Raw genomic sequence first — 25,672 nt, forward strand, 5'->3', positions numbered from 1 at the left:
TAGAGGATTTTTTTAAGATCTTTGGTGGGGGTTTTTTGTTTTGGTTTTTTTAATAATCCCCCCCTTAGGAACTGAGAGACCAAAATAAAGTCGCCCTGGAAACTTAGCTATACAGGTATTTGGGGATAAGGAAGAGGAAAACAAATGACTGAGATGCCCCCAACACCACGATGCCCCCAGTGCTGCGATTGCCCGCAGCCGTGCGGGGGCCGAGCAGCACACCGAGCCCCGGGGGCCGCCCCGGGCCGCCGAACGCGGCCACCGCGAGCCACGAAGCCACCGCCTCGACGGTGCGACCCTCCCCGCCATCAGCCAATAGGAGCGTCCCCTGCGGCCCTCGCCCCGCCCCTTCTTATTATGCGAGAACCCGCTGCAGTGATAGGCTGAGAGCGCCGCCCGTCCCCCGCGCCCCGCCCCGCCGCTGCCTCTGCCTGCGCTGCCGGCGGCGGGAGACGGCGCTGGGCGGGCGGCGGCGCCGGGCACTCGGCGGTGATGGGGCCGTGCTGAGGCTCCGCGGGTGCCCATGAGGCGCCGGGCAGAGCCGAGCCGAGCCGGGCGGGCTCCAGCCATGCATTCCGGCGCGCCCGCGGGCACATGGGGCAGCGCTTGAACCGCTGCCTCGATGTCCCCGTCGCGTTGCCGCCGCTGAGGCGGAGGCTGCTGCTGCTCTTCATCATGCTCTTCCTCTGGCTCTATATGTTCTACTCGTGCGCCGGCTCCTGCGCTGGCTGACGACCCGCGGGTCAACCGCCGCCCCGCGCCGCCCCGCCGCTGCTCCCGCTGCTGCCGGGAGAGCCTGGCGAGGAGAGCAGCCTGGAGGAGCAGCGGGCAGCGCCCGACGCCGGCAGCCCCATCTCCAGCTTCTTCAACGGTTCCGGTACCAAGCGGCTTCCGCAGGCCATCATCATCGGCGTAAAGAAGGGGGGGACACGGGCGCTGCTGGAGTTCCTGCGGGTGCACCCCGACGTGCGCGCCGTCGGCGCCGAGCCCCACTTCTTCGATCGCAACTACGAGCGGGGACTCGCCTGGTACAGGTACGGGCCGGCCCGGGGCGGGCAGCGGCCCCGCGGCGGGACGGGGCTCAGCCGCGGCCCGCCGTCCTGCGCCGCTCCGGGGATGCGGCTCCAGAGCAGGTTGGGGAGCGCCCAGGGGGAAGAAGAAATGTTCCACTACATGCTTTGTCCCGAAAAACAACCCCTAAAAATATAATAAACTCAGAGCACAACTGCGGTCCCCGTTAGCCCAGGCTGCAGGGAGGCGTCTGCAGGTTTTCCGAGAGCCAAACCGTATTTATATGTATATAAAGGTTGAATATTAATTTAATATTTTTAACCATTCTTATTCCGCTGTACTTCCAGGTCTTTTGCTGGAGAGTAGTTTTTCTCCATCTCAGGTGTTGCTGAGTGATGACTGGCTCTCTCCCGGCTCTGCACGGGCCGGCGGGCGGTCCGCTCAGCGACCGCATGTTTCTGGGGATTTGACCCATTTGGCTGGTTCTTTTGTACCCATTGGGGTGGGATTTGACTTTTTTTTTTTTTTTTTTTTTTTTTTTTTTTTTTTTTTTTTTTTTTTTTTTTTTTTTTTTTTTTTTTTTTTTTTTTTTTTTTTTTTTTTTTGTTTTTTTTTTTTTTTTTTTTTTTTTTTTTTTTTTTTTTTTTTTTTTTTTTTTTTTTTTTTTTTTTTTTTGTTTTTTTTTTTTTTGGCCTGTGTGTATGTGTGAGGCCATTGGGGAACGTTTACCCGTTTGGGAACTTTTTGATACGTTTGGAGGGGGTTTGACCCATTCCGGGAGTGCTGCCTGGGACTGGCAGGCGGGCAGCTCCACGTTCAGATAAAATTCCTCAGTCGCTCCCTGCTTAGGTCTCCGTTAACTTTCTTTCACCCCGTAATATCTTTGGAGCTGATCGATTGCCCGCGGTCGCGATCGCCCAGCCTGGCGCGGACTTGCCGGAGCGGTGCGGGCTGTAGTAGGTAACGGCGCGTCGGGAACGGGATGAACCCTCTGGGCTGGAACAAATTAACATTGTCTGCCTGCATCCTATAAGGATGGGTGTAATTCTAAGTAATTTTGCGAGGAGCAGCCTCGTCCGGGCTGTCTGTGTGCGGGTGGGTTCTGCGGAGTGTGCGGAGGAGAAGAGCGATCGGACGCCGCCGAGCGAGAGGCGACCCCCGTTTCGGTGCCTTTCTCACCCTTTTCCGATTGAAGTTCCTTATCGGGAGTATTTTGAATATGTGTTTTCTACTGAGTGTTTACAGGAATGCTAAAGGCAGGATGGAAACTTTGAAGCTAGATGGGAGCTGTGAATTACTGTAACCTCTGTAGTCTTGAAATCCCACCCGGCAAGTCCGATTAGGTTTATGTCTGTTTTTTTTTAATGTTTCCATCCTTCAGCAGTTAGTGAATTAGTGTAGGATAAGATCTGATGAGGAGGAAGTAATTCTTGAAAGCTGTTTCGTTTTAGGAGATTCTATCATCTCGGTGTAGGATGTAATGTGTTGTCCCACAACAGCCCAAACGAAAACTTTGTAAATTCAGCTGAGTTTAAAAAAGTACTAATCTTGCATTTTGAAGGAGAACTTGCATAAACGAAGCAGAAAACCTGTCAGGATTTATTTGCAAAATGGTGTTGTATGTGTTGAATTCTGGTTTTAATTAGGCACCTAAATTAGACCATAAAATGGTTGATTAATCTTTTACAAGTAGGAGGTGGAAGGGGAGAAGGAGAGAATAATGATTATGATTGAGTTCATCTGTTATCCCAGATGTAGTGGGTGAAAGCCATATTTAAAGAATACACATTATTTTTAAATTTAGAGAATAGGTATCAAAGTTGTGTTTAACTTCCTAAAACTTCACCTTATCAGCTGCTGAATTTTAAGCAGTGCGGGCCCTATCCCTGTAAATCCACTGTAGTTTTTAATTAGTATATTTGCAAAAGGGCTATTTTAGCTGAAATCTGACAAATCTTGAGGTCTGAATGGTGGTGCTCTCAAGCAGCAAGACTAAGTGTTGCTGGAAGTCCCGTAATCAGTCATGTATGATTCACCCCGAAGATGAGAGTGTATCTGGGTGGCTGTGGGACTGGGACCTGGTTAGTTAGGGGGGACTAAATAATGCAAAATACTCGGGGAAGGATGAAAACCAGCAGAAAAGTTGTTATATATTGTGCATTATTTCTAACTTAATTAAATTATACCCAGAATTTTGTTCCTACAAATTTGTCATTACAAGTCAGATCCTACACAGAAGTAACTCCAAGCTCTTGCTGAATTCAGTGAATCTTGGCTTCTCAGCACTCCTCAAGAACATGCTTATTTCTCCCAGACCTAATGAGGCTTTTATTTATTATCTTAGTATCAATAAGGAGATATGTTTGTATTTTGTTAGTAGTTCAGTAGTTGGATTAAAGATGCTATAAAATGTGTGTGATGTCAGCATGGTGCAGTGAGCTGGGCAAGCCTCATCTCTATTTTTCAGATGCTTTGCTCGAATCAACTGAACTTTGGAACTGGGGGAGTTACTGAGTTTGCAGCACTTGGAGTGCAGTGTAAATCCATTGCTTGGATTTGAAAAGATGAAGACAGAATTTTGACCCTGTCTCATTTGAAGTGCGTTTTAGCCAACTGGGTAAATTTGTTTGTATTTGTTAGGAGTTTTTGTTTGTTTAAGTTGTTCCTTCCATCGAAAAATCTTCTTTTCAGATTTTCAAGATGCAGAGACATCAGATTTAATTGTTTAGCTTGATGAATTCTTATTTTTGGAGGTGATTGTTAATACTTATTTCTGTCTGAAATTTTCATCGATTAAAAATAACTTTAAAAGGAGGGAACATAAACTTGTTCCTTGCTCCATTTTCTGTCAAGTGAAATGAAATCTGTTGGTTGTTTCTGTAGTGTGGAATGCAGAACACTGTCAAATGGTGCTGAGTATCATTCCTGAAAAACAGGGGGAAAACAGGAAAAATTAAATTGGTTTTTTCCAATAGTGAGATAACTAAAATTTGGTGGAAATAACTTCTGCATGCACATTGCAGGGTTCCCTCCCCAATGAATACAGCACGTTAACTGCTTCTAGTGAAAATATGTACCATGATAGAGGAGAAATGGGATCCAGCCACTATTGCAAACTAATTCTATGAAGTGCCTTGATTTTGGATAGTAGAGAAGTTCCGTCTTTGCGGCAGTAGGGAGTTCAACTCGACAGCCTGTGTGCATGTGTCTGGCTGAGCAGCCTTCAGGGATGTCATTGTTCTCTTTGGGATTTACTGTAGAACTTGGTGGGAGGAAAGAAGTATTTCTTGCAAGCCTAGAAAATCTGTTGTTGAGTTTCTTTTATTATTTTCATCATTTGATTGAACAATGATGCATTTTGAAATGTCCTAGGGACTTGAAGCCTGTTGTCCTATAGTTCATGTAAGAAAAAATAATTGTCATTAGTGTTATATGTTTTGGGTTTTTTCTTTTTCTTATTATTATTTCAGCTCAGTGGGCTGTAATGCCCAGCCCCTCCTGCCTTGGGCTGGGCGTTGCCAGCCCTACTCCACATCACTGATTTATATTTCAAGTCTGTAACTCTCTGCTAGGAACCCCTGTCCTGTGGCTGTGCCAGCTGTAACAGCGACAGCAGGACTGGCCTGAGCTCCTCTGCCTTTAGCAGTCCACCAGGGAGACCTCTTGTCCTTTTTCTCTTTTCTCTTATGGAAAATTCTTAAAATGCTGGTGCTTTGTCTTCCAACTACTGCTAAGTTGCCTTGATTCATTCTCCTTGCTGAGACTGGGTGATTTGGATTAGTAGGATCAGGCCCTGTGGTCTGGTGGTGTGTGATAAACTGTTTCAAACATGCATTTCTAAGACTTCCAAATTGCTTGGACTTCAGTATGCAAAGTCCTGCTTGCCAGCAATTCCTGTGTAGGGAGAAACCTCCTTATTGTTTTTTTATTTTCCCCCATGAGCCTCCTTTTTCCCCCCAAAGAAAGTGTGGGGCACAAGCTGGTGCTTGCAATGGGCCAGGCTGGGAGCAAGGGAAGAATAAAGAAATGATGGTTAAAAGTTTGGGGTGAGAGTCTGATGATCCAAATCTTAAGCAAGGCAGGATTTTGCCCCTGTGTTTGGCCATTCTCTATAATCTCAGCTTTAGTGAAGGTTTAATGCCTGCTGCTTAATTGCCTTCCCATTGAGCAGCACAGACAGAACTGTGGCTAGTTTCCACAGTGTCACCTGGTTGACTGGCCCCAGGAAGTTTGGGAGCAGTCCTGGTATCCCCAACTGGACTTTGGGTGCAAATGACTGAATCTGAGCAAAGTCTGGTTCCTCCACTGCAGTCCCTTGAGTTGTGCTGGGTCAGAACAGGCATCTCCTAAATGACAGTTGTGTTCCCTGGGAAGGTTCTGCCAAACAATTTTGGCGTTGAGATTTTCTTCTCTTGATGTGAAAAAATTTAAAACTCAACTACTGACCTGCATTGTGTTGTGCTTAAGCAAGTGGGGATTTTAATGGTCCCCTCAGAATATGCATTGAGTTCAGTGTCCCCTTGGCCACTGCAGCGGCTCCGTATGACATGTCCTGAGCTTCTGTATAACGTTGAGAGGAAAAGGCCCCCAAAAAGAAGGGCTGGGCTGCTATAATCAGTCAGCAAGGCCCTTGTGTTTGCATGGGATCATTCCTTTAGATCTGAGGAGGGTTGAGTTGTTCAAACAGATGGCAAAGATTATTCGTATTGCTGGGGTTTCAGTGCACCGCTCTGTTTCAAGCATGTTGTCCGATATGACGCACGTGACAAGTTCTTCCCAGCACGACGCTGGGGGGATGACATTGTCTGTTGTGATCGGGTTTCATGGCCTCACCTGTTGAGCTGCTGAACTTTTCAAAGTTGACCAAGCGTTGGGGGTGACGGATGTGGATGGAGGATCTGCCTGGCTAATCGTGTTAGCGCGGGACCACACGGCCTGCTGGGAGCATTGTGCTCCTTGGCATGAAAATGATGGGAATGAAAACCCACGGGCTTGGCTCTGCCTTTGGGATTTAGTATTTTTTTCTTTTCAAGTGGGCCATGGCAGGTGTCTGTAACACACACCGAGCATTGGATATCTCAAGGCACTTCCAGGCAAGGCTTTGTTTTCAAAAGCATCCAGCAAGCTCTGGGTGCAGTGCCTGTAGAAACTCTACCCGAACCTCTGTTCTTTGGAGCTGTATTTCCAACCTGCCTGGTGATAGGAATGTCCTGTATTTGGGCCTCTCTTGCTGAGCGCTCTGTTCACTTGAGCCTGGTTGAGCTACTCACCCATCCCAACTAGGAAGAAGTCTATTTTAGTGATCATTCAGCATGGGTTTCGTGTTCCTGGTGGTGTGACTGTGGGTGACCAGTGGGTTCAGCTGATAACAAATGGGCCAGGGCCACGTGGGATGGGTAACATATGGGTTCAAAGAACAACATATAGTGGGGACGTTGTCTCAGTAATGTAATTAGTGGGTCAGGGGCTATCAACTACTACCTGTTGTCACCATATGGTGTGTGAGGACAGGCTGGAGAGGCTTCTTCCTTGGTTTGTGGGAAATGACTAAGTGCTGTGCTGGGTCCTGACTTGCTGCTGATGACTGTACCGGGGCTTGCCCTAACTGTTGCAATTCCAGGTCTTTCAGCAGCTTGCTGTGTGTTTAATTAGCTTGCGAGAAACACCATGTGCTTTTTAAAGGTGCTCAGCCCAGCAGCAGCCAGAAGGCAATGGAGTAAATGGACCTTATCTTCACTTTCTTAATGGAAACAAGGGGCCCTGTGATGAAACATATTGATTATCAAGGCTCAGAGGAAAAGCAGGGTGAATTCAGGACAGGTATTCGTGTGGTGTAAGTAACTTTGCCATCAAGGAGTTTCTCCCAGTCTGAAGGTGGTGAGGGGGTGCAGAGACAAGTGGGGAAGGGCATCACATTGTGCTGTGGGTCAGATGAGGGGAAGAAATGGAGGTCAGGAGCACGATCCCTCTCTCTCCACCTAAGGAGTGCAGGGTCTGCTTGGCGGGGATGTGCAGTGTACATTAGTCCATTCATAATAGTGATCCAATGGGCGATCTCTCCTGGTGCTACACTGGCTTTGAGTGTTCCCAATGGTGGTTTTCCTCTTAGGAATAGTACTGAAGGAGGAGGAAAATTAACTCAGTGAGGATGACTGAACATGTGATACCTTTGTACAGGGAATGTCCAGAGGTGAGGAGGGACTTTTGGGAGCTGTAAACTGGCTTGCCACATGGTGCTAGGGAAACTTTTTTAGAGAAAAATAATTCCAGATTCTTCTAAGTGCCTTACATCTGCATTAATCTCCTTGGAAATGCCGTGGAAGTAGCCCACTTCTACAGCAGTTTTGTTTTCTCCTCTTTGTACAGAAAAGGGAGGAAGAACGTCTCTACGGAGGGATGGTGTGACCTAGCCCTGGCATCAAGGGAGTCATGGCTCTGTTTGGCAGAAGGTCTGACCCAGAGTTTAATTTGCAGCCTGCCTGGGGTGCAGGGCTGTGGGGCTGACCCTGCCCTTGGTGTGGCTTGTACAGTGTTACACGTGGAGCCCAGCTTTGCTATCCCTGTGCTGCTGGGTGTCATCTTCCCTTGTCCTGGTCTTCTTGTGAGTGTTGTGCTGATAAAAGTCCATAGATCAGAGTTGTAATTTGGCCAGTCTTCTCTGCTGGTATTGCTGGGGATTTCTGTGAATCCACCAAAGTGGCTTGGTTTGAAGTAAAAGTGAGCAGTTATAACCTTTCTCTGGAACTAGTGCAGACTTTGCATTCCTGTCAGTGCAGCAGGCAGCTCTTCCAGAAGAAAGGGAGAATTATTGTGCAGGGTTTTCATTTTATACGCCGATGTACAGGATTATAGGTGGATGTGTGCATTTGATAGATCCTTCCTAAAAGTGAACACAAAGACAAATCCTGCATTGCCACAAACATGGTCCAACAGTACTGAGTATGACTGTATTCTGCTACACCAATTCCCTTTAAAAAATACCCTTTTCATGTGGGAAGTTAGCTCTGATGAGGAGAAGAGTCTTCGGCAGCATGTGGTGACAAAGGCTGAACCAGGTCCCCAAACATAACTGTGTCTAATGCAGTCCAGAACTCTGCCTAGGGAAGGGCTCCAAGATCAGGCCTTCAGTGAGTATCCATGTGACTGTGCAGAAAGCATCCCCACAGAAACCAAAATCCATTACAATTATTAACTTCAATAAATAAAGCAGCTTGACAAGCTTTATATTAAAGCCCCAAGCTTTCAGCCTATTTCGTTATCAAATACAAACTTGCATTAAAGCTTGAAAGTCTTGAATTTGAAAACTTAAAACTTCAGATTTGGGTGAATGGCACTGGGAGTAGGAAATCTTTGGAAAATTGCTCATTTATTGAAAGGGCAATTGCACTGGGGTTAAGCTGCAGTATATTTTGATTTGAAATCAGGTCCGGGGGCTGTGGTAGCTGAGCAGGCTTAGAGCATGGATCCTCCTGTCACTAGGGGGAGACAAAACCTCAGCATCTTCCTCATAAAGTGCTTTGCTGCTTCACTGAGCTATTAAATATTTGTTCAAAAACTGGCAAGGCCTGCAGCTTTGGCATGCCTTCAGTTTGTTTTTCTAAAGGTATATTAGACTTGGAAGGAAATCAGGAGGTGTTGAAGTAAACAGGAGGTGTGTCGCAGTCCTTTGGTCCCAAAGTGGCTGTACACGGTCCTCAGCTGATTTATACACAGGGCTGGGAATGCTGTTGCTTAAATGTGAATTGCAGAGGGACCTGTGACTGTGCTGTGCCCTGCACCTCTGCATGTTGGAAAAGACATGCTGCCTGGCACCGAGGTGCTGTGCCCCTGCTCTGAGCGACTTGCACACACCTCTGGTGCCACGTTCAGTGAATTGTGGAGATCGGAGATCAGATCGGAGCCAGTGTCCCAGTGCTGGGGGCTCCCATCTTCCACAAGTGGGTTGGAATGAAGCAACCTTGTAAAGGTCTCACCTGGGACCAGTGGGGCCGTGGTGGATGTCTGGGTGGCTCTGAGCATCCCCGGGCTCCTGCTCTGAATTTACTGTGGCTGGACCAGGCAAAGTGAGCTGCAAAAAGCCAGGCAGCTGGGCATTGCCCCTTGCCGAGGACATGCTCAGCAAAGCCCATCTTCCTTTTTCCTAGTGCAGTGCCCTGGACTTATTGCAACTTAATGCAAAGCTTGTACCATCTTCTTTTTTCCACTTTTAAATCTCCCTCTTGAGCTGGTCAGGTAACTAATGAGTCACGGGCTGTCCGCACGGCATTTGGAAAATAGCTGATTTTGGCAGAGGGAATAGCTAATACAGCGTGTCGAGCAGGGAAGGGAGGCTTGAGAGGAGATATCAGCCTTGCCAAAGCAGAAGTGGAATAGCCGGTTAGGGTTTCAGCCCGGGTTTGCCGCAAGCCGCCGGGGCCCGGGAGCTGCAGTCCGCCCCGGGGCCGGTAATCGCCGGCCGCCGCTCCCGGAGCGCGGGTGTCCGGGCACACGGCGGAGACTTGGCCGCTGCCCCAGCTGCTGCTGCCTCCCCCGAGAGATGATTCAGGGTCAGGCTGCTCAATGCAGTGTAATAATTAATTAGGCTATATATAAACAGAAAGCTCATGTGCTCCTAAATTAGCTTAAGAGCCCATGAGTTTCCTCTTCTCCGCCTTCTTCCCCACAGTCTTCCTGTTCCGCGGCTCCTCCGCGGTGAGCCCTGCAGTTGTCGCAGGCTCGGCTGTTCCAGCAGGGCTCACCAGTTGGGTTAAACAGCTGCACAGCTGAGTCACAGCCCAAAAATGATAGGGGCAGAGCAATGCCTGCTCTGCTCATCCAGTTCCCCCATCAAACCCACTCCTGGTGCCAGAGGACAGGGCAATGGCTCAGCCTTCCCAGAGTGAAGGGCCTGGTGCTGGGAATAACCCCGTGCTGGGAATAGCTGCTGGCATTTGCCTCCAGTAACAGCCCTTCCAAAGCTCCTGCTGCTTGGAGACTCAGTGTAGCAAGGGCCAAGCTGGACAGCTTGTTCCAAATCATGGGGGAACGTGGGGAAGCTTCAGTATGGGGTTGAAAACCTCCTCAAAGGCATGTTTGTGCAGCATTTGCAGAGTGGAGGGGGAAGAATAAGCTGGGCTGGGTTCCCCAGAAGTTTCTTAAGTTTGTAATGCAGCTTGAAACTAAACCCAAACAATTGCTTGACTTGTGACTCCTGGGGAGCTGAGGTTTGCATTATATCAAAATTGATAATGTGCTTTTATTTATTTTCTCATGTATTTATAAAACTGGCCAAAACTCTCTCCAAACGTAAAAATTTAGGGATAACATATATTTAAATTCTGTGTTATTTTCAATGTAGCTGCAGAAACATCTTAGGGAAAAATTTAAAAATTCAGGTTTTCTAATCAAGCATAAGTGATTATGTGCTGTTAAGGCACTTGGAGAAAGGTGGAGCAGATTCCAGTTCTTTCAGACTGGCCCAGGTTCTACAGCAGGGGCACATATGTGCCCTGAACCAATCAGCAAAGTCTGATCCTTGATTTTCCCAGGGATATCCTTGAAAACCAAAGAGACTTCACATCCAGCTTCAGGAGCAGTGGAGGAATGAGCATCACCACTGTCCGTGTTTCCTCCTGCTTCCTAGGCCATCTCCTCATGCATTCTGGTTGACTGAGGGCCACCACCAGGGGTGAGGACTGGTGGAGGAGATGCCCAGGGTGATGGGCTCCATGTGAGGGGTTGTGTTTTGGTCGTATAGGTTGTCCAGCTCCCTGGCTCTCCAAGGCTGAGCTGGCTTTTCTCACTTTTCAAGCACCAGACTGCATCTACAGCCAGGGGATGGAGGTAAAGAGAAAGGACGTTTTGAGGCTCACAATGGAGCCCAGATCGGTTCAGGCCAGGTCAGAGGGGTTGAGCTGTCTCTTTGAGAACCCAAGAGTTTAGAGATCAAAGGTGTGGATGAGTCAATTACAATTCACATTTGGTTCGTCCGTATGTTTGGGTATTTGAAAAGCTTCAATGGTCGCCCTTTTTATATCTCTTATGCCCATTGATTTGTTAATCTGACACTTGATTTCATCTGAATAACAATAGCTGTCATTCAGAGTCCTCGGTGTTCAGGGAAAAGTCATTTCACTTGGGTTGTTCTCTAAGGCCTTGGCAGACTGGCCCACAGTGCTCTTTATATACAAGGACTTGAAGGACTTGCGGATAATTCAGCCCCATGGCTGGCTTTGGAAGGAAATCTGCTGTTGATGAAAGCAGGATGGGATGCTGGAGGTTGCTGGTGGGCTTTGGCACATGTAGTTTTGCTCATAAGGTGCTTCCTGGTTGTCACCATAGCCATGGACCTGCCATTGCAATGTGTGGGGTGTGAGGAGATGGCAGGGTTACACACAAAGTCAACCCAAGCCATCAGAAATGGGAAGCAGGCCCTCTTAAATACTGCCTGAGTGCTCTGGACTAGATCAAATCATTGGCATGGCAATATGAAGTCTCTAATTATGTGAATACCTTTTTAATGAGAAGCAGTGCTTTGCATCTGTTGTACTTGCAGCAGAGCATCTCTACCAGCTGAACCTGCTCTTTAAAGCTTTGGCTGTATGTCACTGACTGTTTATGAACACGCCGTGATCCCAGGTAATGACTGGGCAGAAAGGCAGTCTGCAGGCAGACCTGCTCCTTCATGTTTCCCTAACTGGCACCTGTCTCTCTCCTTAACTGGGAATTTATCTTCTTCCCAAGGCTGGTTTGGTTCCTTCTGCTTTACCCAAGTCCTGCAGTGTCACTGGGGACCCAGGGATATGGTGGCACCAAAGCCTGCAGCCTGATTGCCTCAATGGGCACGCTGGGTTTTGTCCTGGAAATTAATTGTATTTTCCATCTCTGATGCTTGATGCAAGTTGTCAGAGGGAGGGGAGAGTCAGGACCTTCATCCTGGCCTAACTAGAGATGGTGGGAAAAATCTCATTCTGAACAAATGTCTCACTGCCCTGATCGGTTTACCGTGGAGAGATCTTGATTTCCAGTGCTACCCTTTATGAGAGTGAATCAGAAATCCATTAACAAATGAGTTGAAGTGACAATCCTATTCGTGTTAAAATGCATTTAGGGATCAGTACTGAGAGGATCACCAGTGTGTTAATTTGCCAGGCCTTTTGTTCCAGTGGGTGGCAAAATTAGCTCATCCCAGTGAGGGTCACACTGACCCGGCCAGTGCCCAGATTACTGATGGTTCAGGTTGTGCTTGGTGCCACCCCTCCCTTCTGAGAAGCAAACAGGAGACTTTCAGAAGTTAATTAGGTGTCTCAGCTGGGAATAAATCTAAACCAATTTTAAATTCTTGACCTGCTCAATGAAATGCTGAGGGTAAGGAGCAGCTGGTGTGTACAGGACCTGCTTGGTTGGTTGAGCACCCTCCCAGTTCTTCTCTGGTGGATTTGTTCTTCCCTGCTGTTACTGGCCTCGGGGAAGGTCTTCTGCTGGTCAGAGCTGGGGCATCCTCTTCCCTTTACCACAGTTGAGTAGAAGCCTCTGTGCTGCAGAGTTTCAAGGCTGGTTTGGGTATTGCTGAAGAGGCAGGTGGAGTCGTGCAGCTGAGGTTTGGCAGCACCTTGTTGGCATTACTTTGCCTGTGGAACATGTGTACATGATCAGAAAGGGCAGGAAAAAACAGAACTTTCTTTTTTCATCATGAGAATGGAAAGCTGGCTGTTTTCTGAGGTGTTGTTTCGAAGGTCTTTGCTCTTCGGGGTGCTGGTTACCCATTGGATCCCTTTAAATGCAGAGCGTGAATTCCTGGAGATCCTACATGCCTTTTTTGAAAAACTGCAGATGTTAAATGTGTCTCAAGGTTTGTTTTAAGCCTGGTCTGGCCCTGGCCGCCCTGTGAGATCCCTTCTCACATGCTATGGAAGAGCTAGTGGTCTCTGGTTGAGATGTGACATGGAAGATCTTCCAGGGCATGCCAGTGCACTGAGGAAAAGTGCTGCTGGATGAATAAAGTGTCCCTGCTCCCCTCCTTGCTTTGCTATGTCCATGGTGAGGAAGAAGAGCTAGGAGCAGAGCTGCCACCACTCCGTTTTTGAGGCTCTAACTCAGCACAGTGTTTCAAGCCTGACTTTGGCATGTCTTACCCAAGGGCAGACAAATCACTGGGGATACTCTGCCAGCATGGGTTATGGTCTGCAGGGTGGGAGCTGGGGTATCACTCAGGTCTCCAAAGTTTATCAGGAGGCTTTTTTCTCTAATCATGGCTGTAAAGGCCCAGAGCAGGAAGGCTGGGCTTAATTAGGAGAAATGTGTCTCAAGGTGGCAAACAAAGTCCTCACTGTGCAAATGCTGGGGCACTCATGCAGGTGTTTAACAAAGGACAACATTATCAGTGTAACTCATTACCTGCCCGTGCAGGCACACAGATTAGGGCACTTGTTTCTGTGTTGGGGAAAACATAAAAGACCTCTCAGCAGGGCTGTGATTTATGAACATTGCATTAAGGGAACATGGTCCTACCCATATCTTGCTGGAGGGGCTGTTGACACGTGTTTCCTTTTGGGGTTGGCTCTTTGCTATGTGGGTTGGGTTTTTCTTCCCCCTTCTAGCAGAATTGGGGCAGGTGAAATGAGGAGGCTTGGCAGTGCCCCAGAGAAGAGGCAAAGCCTGGGAAGTTCATCTCCTTGTGGTGCTCTCCTGGGTAGAAATTTGTTAGGTGTTTCTGAGTGTCAGCTGTTGTGAACCAGGGTTGGCCACTCACATTCAGCTGGTTTTTGGTGTCTGGAGAGAGGCTGCTGCCATGGTCACTACATGGTTACTTAACCAGAAAATTAATTTATGAGTGTGTGCCATAAAAATCTGTATCTATATAACTGGCACGGACCCCACCCTAGAAGGGCCCAAATTGGAGGTTGTTTCTCTTGAACCAACTCCATTTCTGGGAAACTTCCCTCTTGCAGCACGGCTACAGAAACAGTGTGGCTGTGTCTTGCTGCCCTAGAGATGATGGAGGGTCTGAGATGTGACCATTGCCCTGCATTGATTGCACCTCTGTGTTACAATCTCTGTGTTACTGTGGACTGTGTTAGTCCCGCATCCTCTGCTGCAGGAGACCCTCCTGTCACCTGAGTACCAGGGATGTGTTTTGGATATCCCACCATTATGATTTCTTCGTCTGCTTTTAAGCCTCTTCCAAGCCAGGCTTCTTTCCACAGGCATACTCTGAGCCAGCCTTGCAAGAGCTGCGGGTTGGTTGGTTTGTTGTGGGGTTTTGTTGGTTTGGTTTTGTTTTGGTGGGGGTTTTTTGTTTGTTTTTGTCTCCACAATTAAGACAGTAACTCCAGACCCTGACTCTCTTACTTTCTGAGGTTTTTTTCTGGACAAGGATGTCCTGTGCTTGCAGGGGCTGACCCAGTCCAGATGATGGTTTTAGCTTCCCATGAGGGAAGGATTGGTGCTACCTAAGTAAAGCTGAGTTCGTATCTATCACCTAATTCGTATCTTTGGTGCAAGGATATTTTGAACTAGTGCTCTTCAAGAGCAGAGCTTTGTCATGCAATGAATCTGCAAGTGGATCTATCAAATCTTTACACAGTAGGAGGTTAGTACACATAGTATTAACTGTAGGCTATAAATTCTTAAGGGAGGAGAAGTTGCTGGTCTTTCTTGTTGCAAAAGAGTAAGAGGCAGTCCAGAGAATTTATTTTTTAGCAGGAATGAGTTGTAAGCACTGAAATCTCTCCAGATGCCTAAAATTCTTCCTCTTTCCTCTCTTTCAGGCTGTTGTCTATTTAATTTATTGAAAAAATGTTTCTACAGCTTTGCTATAAGCTCTTGCACACTGTGACAGTAATCTTGGCTTGTTACAAGCCTGCAAATGGTGCAGCTCTGGAGTAGTTGAATAGCTGCTGATTTCCCAGAGCAAGCAGAGCTGAGCTGCCTGCTCCTGGTGGAAGTGCTGGGGACTCACTGGTGGCCTCCAGGCCAGAAGAGAATGAAGAGGATTACACTGGTGCAACTGAGGCACTCCTGCAGGGATAAATTCCGGTTAAACACTCCAGTGGGGTGTATGAAGAGGTGCGGTGGAGCAGGAATAAACACAGTTTGCTGTAGGTAGTTGGTGCTGCGATCTGCTGATAAAGGGGCTTTAGTCCCAGTTTGCCAGTTAGTTCAGTCATATTTCCTGAGTTCAGGAGATTTTTCCCCCCCCTTAAATTATGAGCTTCGCTCCGAGAACTTCCCACTCTGCTTTTAAACAAAACCAGTCTTTTGTCCTTTTTGGGGAAAATGGAGACAGATTACTCTAATCTCACATCACTTGACCAGTGGACAGCACAGCCCAGAGATGCTGGGCAATATTCTAAAGAAGTTACCCATAAACAGCAATTAGCTTTTAACTGTGGCTCTGCCGCCGGCCCGGGGCTGCGGGAGCGGCACCAGGGGGACCCTCGGCCGTGAAAGGAGCGGCGGTGACAGAGGAATAAGATGCTCATTTCAGCCCCACCCCCTTACTGCGCTCAGAAGCTCTTATTTTCCGAGCGAAGCACTATTGAGGCATCGGGACAATTGAGCCCAAATCCTGCTGGGGAAGGGGATGCTGGCAATTGCATCTTTTGTTGCTTTTTCTTCTTTACTCGCCTTTGGCCTCCCCCATCCCACCCTCCAAGAAATCCACATAGATGTTCACTAGATGATAATGCAATCACTTTCTTGGGACCTTGCTAATAGGATTATAATTATTACTGAAGATGAACTGGAGTGAATAGAATATTTACCATTTCATCTTAAATTATTGTAAATCCCTTCAAAGCAGTCCTTTGATATGTAAAGTGCTGCTCCTCTCCCCCCAGTGAAGATAATTATTTAGTGGAAGTTCAGAGCTTTTAAGTATGGTGGGGAGTAGAAAGAGGCTTCCGTGTTTACATAAAGAGAAGAGGAGGGCCTGTGTAATGAACTGGGGACATTGATGAATATCTTGCCTGGCTCCAGCAAAGGAGGAGGGAAAGTTCTTGCTTAGTGGTTGTAACTTCTCGTGCTGTTATGTGGGGAAGAGGTGAAAAATTAATTGGAAATCTGGCCCTTCTTAATCCAAAGAAAGCTCCATGCAGCCTGTGTTCAGTTGGTGCATGATCTACCCAGTGACAGTGGCAATATTCCGAGTTCTGTAGGGCTGGAGGAATTTCTATTTGAGGAATGACCAAGTAGCCTGGGAGTCCTCAGCCTGGTAAAGAGATCTCTTGGGGGAAGGTTTGGTACTTGCCAGACTCTGAGCTAGGCTGGAGATGGGGAGGAAGGACAGACTGGTGTGATGGTGCAAGCACTGGGGCTATGCTGTGAGGACAGGGATGGTGAAAATGGGCAAAGCAAGGAGCCTTTCCTTGGGTAGGCTGTGCATGCAGAGGTTCAGGAGGAATCATAGAATGGTCTGGGTTGAAAGGGACTTTGGATATCCCCTCATGTCATCCCCTGCAGGGATGCCACCCACTAGACCAGATTTCTCAGAGCCCCGTCCAACCTGGCCTTGAACACTTACAGAAATGGGGCAGCCACCTAGACAAAGGGTTGGAAGAGCGATTGATTTAGGATTATTAGGTGGACAAAGTCCATCAGGCAAAAGAAGGGCTCTGAGGCTGAATTTGGATGGAGGCTGGGAAAGCAATGGGGGACACTGTGCTGCTTGCCCCATTCTTGCTCTGGCCAGGGCTGGATATCCCAGGCCACAGGAGAGGAGAGGACTGGACCCTGTGGGCACATTCATGTGAGCATCTGCAAGGAGGATACACTTCTCCCAAGTTTCCAGGGTGGTCTCAGCTTCTTGAACCCTTCCTCCCAGAGGCTGCCCTGCATAGAGCATGAGCTCAGGTAGGAAGGGGGATTGCTCCAATCAGCCACCTCCAAGACCATCTTTATACCTTTGCATCCTTTGCCAAGGTATGGGCATGTGCCTGGAGTGATGGTGACATCACTCATCAGCCTCCCAGGGGTGTTTGTGGAACCTGGGCTTCTCTATTGTGCTTTCTGGTGAAAGCATAAACCTGTCTTGTGTGGGCAAAACTCTCACCAAGTGTTTCTGCTGAGCTGAGTTATTCCTCCCTATAGGTTGCAGCTATATAGTACCCCATATATGGCACTTTGATACAGAAGGCAGCAGCCCTGCGAGGGATAGTATGTCATATCTTGGTTATGAGGACTGCTTCTAATTAACCAATTTAATCTCGTGCAGTAGGGGAGGCATTTGGGTGGGACATGTGTTTTGGCTGGCACAGGGTAAGAGGCTGCCTTTGCAGCAGAGGCTGGTGAAGCTCATTATACCCATTGCTGTTCCCAGAGGCACAAACTCTCCAGGGTTTGTACATGGATCAGGCCCCACTTTGTCCAGGTTGGTGCTCGGATGCTGCTGCAAACTCTGTTTGACTCTGTGGCTGGGTTAACTCCCTGTGTCCCAGCATAGAGAGGGTCAAGTCTCTGTGGTAACTCCTAGGTCTGATTTGAATGCAGTGACTTTTGAAGAGGTGGCTAAAGTCTTTTATTAAAAAAGAAAATAAACCCCTCACCTCTCCCCCCAAAAAACCCCCAAACAACTCCTAAGCCCTAGTATTTGCAGCAGTGTGTTGCCCCCTCCTTGGGGCACTGCTTGCTTTGGTTTGCTGGGGCTGTTTGGTGCATCCTGACTGTGCCACGTGGAGTGAGGAGGAAAGGGCCCTCTGGTGCTGCCCCGCATCTCCTCGCTCCCCAAAGCTTTGTTGGGTTTTTATCTGCATCAAAGGAGCACAGATCACACTCCACAACCAGACCAGAGCCTGTTCCTGTGGGGTATGTGGTGATGCTGCCCATGGCCACCAGCTCTTTGGTCCCGTTGAAGTCCCTTCATGGTGGGTACTCTCCACACACTATTACTGTCCTCTCCCTCCTTTAATCCCCAAAATTCCCCAGCAAGTGAAGGGCACCTAGCAGATTTGAGGGCAGGGAGCAAGGAGGGTGAGAAAAACATAATTTCAGGCCGACAGATTTTTTTTTCCTCCTTCCCTCTCCTTCGCCTATTCCTTCCTCACCCTCGAAGTTCATTAACTCCCATCATCTGGTTTGTGTAATCGGTATGTGGCGAGTGTTTGACGGAACTGGATAGGGTACATCCATTTCAAAAAGGGTCGAGGGCTGGTTCCAACCATTCCTTTTTATTGTTCTATAATTTGCCAACTCAAACAACAGACTTCTGCTTGAGACAAAGGCACACATGTTGCTCTTACCCCAGCCATAAAAGAGGAGAGACTGCCTGCTATTGTACGGGTCTATGGTGCGACAGCAGCTGAAGCCAAGAAAATTTTAGTAAGATGATGTATCAAATAATAAGCAGCAAGCACTCACACCCCCAAAGAAGAATTTGCTGTTGCTTCTTGTCTCTCTATTTCTTCCTCTTCCTCCATCTTCCTCTATTCCCCCATCCTGCTGCCACCACCAGAAAGCAGAATCAAAGCCAAGAAGGTAATTTTGAAGCCAGGTTGACCTGTGTTGCACGGTGGCAGGTTTGTATGAAAGCAGTTAAAACATTTTATTAACTTTAACAGCTTTCCCAGAGCTGGTCAAGTTCTTGCTTTTAAGGAGTATTGCTAGGATTCAATGATTGTGTGATCAGACATGCAGGGAAAAGGGCCTGGTAGGGTCAGGGTGGGACCCAGTGTGGTGGCCTCAGGAGCTGAGCTGATGATGCTTTGGGGTTTTGATTACCAGAGCATCTCTGAGCTCTTGCTCATGGTCAGGTGCCAGTATAGAGCTCCAACTGTCTGCTTTTAATCCAGCCCCTGGCTGCTCTTACAGCACCTTTTTCCTGCTTTCTGACAGCAACATGCTGCCTCAGAACTGGGAACAACTTGGTATCACCTTGGCAGAGGGGATGAGCTGGAAGGCAAAACTGCCACCAATGGAGGCCACCACCCCATCCTTCCCTGGGTGTCTACAGGTCTTTTTCATGATATTAGAATTATCTCTCTTGGCCTAGATTATTTATTGAGATGGTGAGGAGAGAGGAGGCAGAGAAGCAGCAGAGAGAGAGTGGGGGTGAGCCCTTAGAGTGAGAATGGGCTGTTGCACACCTTAGAAATGGTTGACTTAAGGTGACAGATGGACAGATAGACTGTGGTGTGAAATTAGTCCTTTGGCTTTGGTGGGATCCTGATTGGATCAAAACTGAACAGGACCATGGTGGGATGGGAACAGGGTACCAGACTGCCCATGGGATGGGGGCAAGACAGAGGAAGGAGGGAAAGCATTCTGCACTAAAGATAGTTCTTGCTGTATTTGCTGGCAGAGCTGCTGTGGGGGACTGCTGTGAGTGCTCCACAGCCTGCATCTCATAGCTGCATCCAGGTGCTGTGGTGCTTTATTCCTGACCATAACAGCACTTCTGCTTTTCAACACCACTTACACAGCTGTCCATCTCCTCTGGGAGAGTTTTGTCACCTTTGCCGAGGGGAAATTGAGGCAGTGTGGTGGTGTAGAGCAGAGGGATTTGGGACTGAAGGTGCCATTGCTGCAGCTGCATCACAGACAACCTGATTTTAAAACTTACCTGTGGGACTCATCACTTGAACTTGTTGGAACAGGGGTAACATCTCCCGGGGTGATGCTGGGTGGCTCCAGGTGCTGGATAGGAATATATCCCAGATGAAATCTTCCTTGGAAAGGAAAGCTCATCTGCTCAGCTCTGGGGCTCCTGTTGTGCAGCAGGATACCTGAGTGTGCCAGGCCCTTGGCTGGGCAGCCTGACAGTGACCCCGCCACAGGCAGACAGTTGTCTGCAGCCCCCAGGCTGAGCCCCCCATGGGCTTATCCCAGCAGGTGTTTGCTGTGCCAGGAGGTGCATGGGGGGACCAACAGACATCCCCAGGGATCAAAACAGACACCACTGCTGTGCTCTGCCCTGCACTGGTCTGTCCTACCTGTGGCAAATAATGCAGCAACAGGTTGTGGGGGTCCCCTTGCCCCCCCAGCCTGTTCCTCCTTGAGAAGTAGCAGCAGATTAGCCTGGAGCCCCTCTGTGCAGACAAAATCTGCCACAAAGGGCATTAGGCTTCAGGATTGGATTACCATGTGGCCACCTGTCATCCCCACTTTGTAAATTTATCTCACTCTGGGTCAGGTTTTCACATTGGAGAAGTTCAAACTTTAAAAGCCCCCATAAAATCCCCTGCCCAGTGCCTCTCCAAGCAACAGCCTGGCTGAGTTCATCTTGGTATCTCTTCTTATTCCAGGCTTCAGAGCTGCGTGGGGCTGGGGATTATGGCTGTTTGAATGAAGAGAGCCTTCATTACATTAGTTTAAGTGGTTAATAGGTAAAGTAGGCCAATCCATCTTAGACTAAGCCTATCACTTCGCCTACGAACGGTGCAGGCTTCACTGAGGAAATGTTCTTTAAAGGAAAAGCTTTCCTCTGTCCCTCTTGACATGTTAATAGCTCAGGGTTAGGGGATTTCTCTTTGTGCAAAATTCACAGCTGTGCAAAATTCATAGCTGTGCTCACAGAGCAACTTCCTCCCCTTGCTGGGACCCAGTTGCTGCCAGCTCTGCTCTAGTCAGCAGTGCTGAGCCGCACCAGTGCTTTGCTGGGCAGGGAATAAAGGATGCTGGGAGTCTGCTGGTGCTCCTCATCCTCATTTCCTTCTTCCATGCTCACTAAGCTGGTGCCTCATCCCTTCCCAGGCAAGGAAGTGGGGACAGAGTTCAAATGACAGGTAGTGGCAGTGCTTTGGTGCTGGGACTCTCTGCTGTGGGATGTTCTCATGGCCAGAAGTATTCGTGGGGTTTGAAAGGATTAGCCAGTTCATAGTTGCTATGAAATGGGATGATTTGGATGCTGTCTGCAGAAGTCTTTGAACTCCAGATTGCCAGAAGCAGGAGGATAACAAGGCAGGAGGGATGGCTTTTCTACCACAGTTTCCGCTATGGCCCTCAGTGTGTCTCTACCAAGCCCTGGGACTCAGCTGAGCTCCCCATCTTCCCACAGCCTGATTCCCTCTGTCGTCTCCCTTTGCTCTCTGTGGACAGCAGTGGTAGCTGCGCCTCTGCCTTTCTCACCTTGTGCCAGGCAGTGCTGACAGGAGCTGCCCATGTCTCTGTGGTGCCTGTTGAGTCCTCCATGAAAGCAGAGGCTCCCCAGAGGTCACAAGCTGCCGCAAGGCGATCTACATCCACCCCTGAGCTGAAAGTGGTTTCTGCTGGACACCACTCCTTTCTCTCCACTGGGCTGCATCCTGCCAGGGCATTGTGGCTTCTCACCATCACAGCTCCTCTTTCACCTCCCAAAGCAGCAGCTGTAGCTTAGCATGGCCCTTCATGTCTTGGAGCTCCAGAAGCAGGTATGTTCAGTCTGGATCTGGTCCTCCTTCCACCAAAACATATGTCCAGTGTGTTGTGTTGGAGCTGCAGTACTCTGCTGGGCCAAGTTGCCCTTCTCCAGCTGCGGCTTGAATGGAATAAATTTTTCTTGGTGATTTTTTCCACCACTGTGAGTTCAGACCAGCCAACGTACCAGTTCCTTCTGTCCCTGAGGCTCTGCTGTCTCTGCTTGCCAGGATGATAGACGGTGCCTCTGTGGGAGGGTATGGAAACCATGGGAAAGCTCCTCACAACTGACATGCCCATGCAATAAAACTTTGCTTTCCTGGATGTGGTGTTGTCAGAGGTTCAAACCACATCCATGGGCCACAATATTTGGCTTCAATTGCAGCCATCTTCCTTTCATGCAGCCACTTTACAAACAAAGCAGAGTCTGAGACAATCTTGAAGGTCTTGGTTTTGGGCTACGCCTGGCACCTATGTGGTACAATGCAGGGAGAGCAGGAGCAAGGGCCTGAGGGCTGTTTTTGGTGGGTCCAGGTCTGGTACATGGATTGAAAGTTCTGTTTCTACCTCTGCTCACCTCGGCCTGTGTTGGCCAACCTCAGGGCAGTAGGTGTGTCAATGTGCCTTGTTCTTGCCTTGTGCTTTGCTTGCTATGATGGGTCACCAACAAAATGTTCTTAAATTGCCAAGAATTCAGGAAAATATAATCTCTCCAAAAATAACAGTCTGGGAGGTTTAGACTTGCCCAGAACTGAGCTCTCAGGCACATCTGCAGTGTGGGTTCAGGAGATGAGCTGCTCTGCAAAGGGGCTGACACCAGGCCGATGGATGCCTCTTAGGTAAAGAGTTACTCCCTGCTTTCTTCCACTTATGGTGTGCTCCTCTGTATTTGCTGAAATGCTAATTAGGAACCTGTGTTTCCCAACTGGATCAACTGACTTGGCACTCCATCCCCAGCAATTTCCTCCTGTTTCACAGCCCAGTCCTACCCAATGCCTTTCTTGTGCAAGGAGGGGAAAAATAAACCTTGCATCATTCCCACGAGACTGATAAATACTGGCTGTAGTAGTCCTGGAGGAGAAATCGTTCCCAAAATGCAGGGCCCCATACAACTAGCAATCCAATGAACCTGACCTAAAGCTAAAGGGCTTCAGTGCAATGCGGGCAACCTGAGAATGTTTTGGGAAGCTTTCTCTTCTCTAGGCAGATCCCAGGCCATTAAGGACTTCATGGGTGGAAAACAACCTCTTAAATCAAGTTGAAAAGCAGTTCGGGGCCAGTGCAGGATGTAGAACTTGGATTTAATGTGGCCATAAAAGGAGACAACACTTAATGAACAAATGTTGAAATCTACATCAGCCCACGACAAATTTAAGAGTTGCTCTGAGCGTTATTGACTGGCCCTATTCTGTGACAGCATTATGGGGTTGCAGAGTTGGCCAGAAAGGTAAAGGATTAGTCAGAGTTTTATTCTGGTTGCTGTTTTTGGCACATGCACTGGCTCCTGCCTTCCAGAAGCTCTCCCATCCCAGGTGTCTGGTAGACCAGCGTGATTTTTATCTGCATGTGAAACTTCACTTGTGTGGACTTGAAATCCCAGCCTTTAGGGTTGCTACCACCTCTGGCCATGACTGGAGGCTTCCACAAGCTGATATCCTCTTCCTCCACAGTCCAGCTTGTCCATCACCACTTCTCCCAGAGTGCCATCGAGATCTGGGACAGGGATGGTCTCCCGCCTTGGGACTATGGAGAAGGGGCTTTAGGGGCAGCCTCCAGGCACAGCTCACATGGAGGATGGAGGTGCAGCCACTGGGTGCTCCTTGCCAGGAAACACCTTGCACAAAGATAATGCCAGAAGGTAATGAAGTAAAATAACAGTGTGAGCACACCAATAGTTGCATAAATAGCTATTGACCAAATTTCACAGACAGGTTATGATTTTCGATGCAAACAGACTCTCCTTCCTGGATCCCCTCTTATTTGCCCTCATTACAGATTGGTCAGTTTTCTTCACTTGAGTTCTTAATCAGGGCAACCATTTTCTTTAGTACAAATGATCAGTGGCTGTTTTCATCACAAGAGCCCTGGTGATCTTTGCTGTGAAAGTATAAAAGCAGTGAGGGAGGAGATGGCTGCTGGGAACAGCCTCTGTGCAGGGTTGTGTGGCTGCAGGAAGCACAGCTTCAGGCTTGCACATCATGCACTGGCTGCTTATTTCTCTGTGCTGGGTGGATGCTTTGAAAACTTAATCAAGTTTTATAGCTTTAATTTTGTGCCTGACTCCCCTTTTACCCTTTCTTTTCAACTGTCTCACAACCCAGAGCAAATGAGTCCATTTGGGCTATAAAGGGAAAGAGCTGGAAAACGGTCTAAAATATTTCAGCTTGTCTAGTGAATGATAGGAAAAGAATACTCTTCCTGTTTTATTCCATTTCCATCATTTCTGCAAGCTCCCTGCTCTTTACCCATGTGGCTAATAAGAAGTAGCCAGGGATTAAGGTGGAATTGCTGAAAGCTTTAAGTTTTAAAACTACTTTGTGAAGGTATGTCCTGCCCATGCACTAAGGCTGTGTTCTCCCCAGTATCCATAGCCCATGTATCCCATATCCTGACCTGCTGTAATCTGTGTAGCGGTGCTGGGGTGGGGTTGTCTGCATTGTCTCCTGGACTGGGGTGTGCTGAAGATGCCACAGGCAGCTCTTGATGCCCTTTCTATTTCATGTGAGGAAACAAGGGATAGAGAACAATAAAGCAGGAGGTGAAACTGGGTGCAAGAGGACACCTGTGAGTGAAGTCCTGCTGTTGGCAAGCCAGGGAGAAATTGCACCCTGTTGCCTGAACTGGGAAAAGTTTTGCATTTGGGATGCTGAGGGAAGGTGAAGGGGATGTGTTCCAGTGATCTCCTGCTCTTCTGCTGTACCATCGTCTCATTCCCATGGGGAGATGAGCTCTGGATTGTGGCTGAGGTCTCAGTGGTGTTGACATGAGCCAGAACAGCCACCTGGTGCAGCTCAGGACCCCTCCTGACCAGTCTGAAGCTGGTGTGGTACATGCAGCCATGGTCCAGGCACAGAGTGTAGCTCAGCTAATCCACTCATGGATAACTGGGGGATTACTCAGCTGGATTCTAATACAGTGACCTTTAATAAGAATCCCACCCCCCAACCTTAAATCAATGGGAAATGGATTTCTCTGTATGATCCAAATGTTCTGTGAAGGCATTTTAGGAAAAAGAATTCTTGTGTATCTATGTGCAAACATTCATGTAAATGCATATGGATATTTTTGTTCCTCTTCCTTGTCCTTCTGACCCGTGTCTGTGTGTTTTGCTGGTAGGGACCTGATGCCCAGGACGCTGGAGGGGCAGATCACCATGGAGAAGACCCCCAGCTACTTTGTCACCAAGGAGGCCCCAGCCCGCATCTCCTCCATGTCCAAGGGCACCAAGCTGATCGTGGTGGTGCGGGACCCCGTGACCAGAGCCATCTCGGACTACACCCAGACGCTCTCCAAGAAGCCTGACATCCCCACCTTTGAGAGCCTGACCTTCAAAAACAGGACTACGGGCCTGATTGACACCTCGTGGAGCGCCATCCAGATTGGCATCTACGCCAAGCACCTGGAGAACTGGCTCCTCTACTTCCCCATCGGGCAGATCCTCTTTGTCAGCGGGGAGAGGCTGATCAGCGACCCCGCGGGGGAGCTGGGCAGGGTCCAGGACTTTCTGGGCCTCAAGAGGATCATCACTGACAAACATTTCTACTTCAACAAAACCAAGGGCTTCCCGTGCCTGAAGAAGGCGGAGGGCAGCAGCAAACCCCACTGCCTGGGGAAGACAAAAGGCAGGACCCACCCTGACATCGACCAGGAGGTGGTGCAGAGGCTGCGGGACTTCTACCGCCCCTTCAACATGAAGTTCTACCAGATGACAGGGCAGGACTTTGGCTGGGACTGAGCCTGGCATGGGAAAGTCCCCTGTTATTATTTACCCAGTGTGGTTTGCTTATATAAAGAGATATATATGTATGTAAAATGTACAGAAATCTATTTTATAATAATTTATTTTTAATTCCTAAGCAATTAATTCACTAAGCTGCCTAACTGCACTGGCTAGAATGGTAGCCTGTAACCTGTTTAACATTCCATGGTGTTTAATTCTAATGTCTCTCCTTTCCTTGTTTTTTTTCCCCTTCTGCTTTCTCTTTGGTTTGGTTTGTAACAGACAGTGCTTCCACTTTTCCTAAACAAAATTTGTATTTAAAAATCAAAAGAAGCAAGGGAGGGAAGGGGGAGGGAAAGCACAAGTTTATTTTTGTTACGGGTATCTGGCCTTTATAAACACTTGCTTTCCCTA

The 25,672-nt window shown here is 48.4% G+C and overlaps 1 protein-coding gene across 1 annotated transcript; it reads left to right on the forward strand.

Moving 5' to 3' along the window:
• The first annotated feature begins 534 nt into the window (after positions 1-534).
• On the forward strand, positions 535-25,672 carry LOC136369196 (heparan sulfate glucosamine 3-O-sulfotransferase 3B1-like). Its single transcript, XM_066331848.1, is given in 2 exon segments — positions 535-1,034; positions 24,655-25,672. Coding segments are annotated over 2 exon segments (1,059 nt in total). The 5' UTR covers positions 535-594; the 3' UTR covers positions 25,274-25,672.

This window comes from Sylvia atricapilla, chromosome 18 (genome assembly GCF_009819655.1).
Source record: "Sylvia atricapilla isolate bSylAtr1 chromosome 18, bSylAtr1.pri, whole genome shotgun sequence".
Taxonomy (NCBI): domain Eukaryota; kingdom Metazoa; phylum Chordata; class Aves; order Passeriformes; family Sylviidae; genus Sylvia; species Sylvia atricapilla.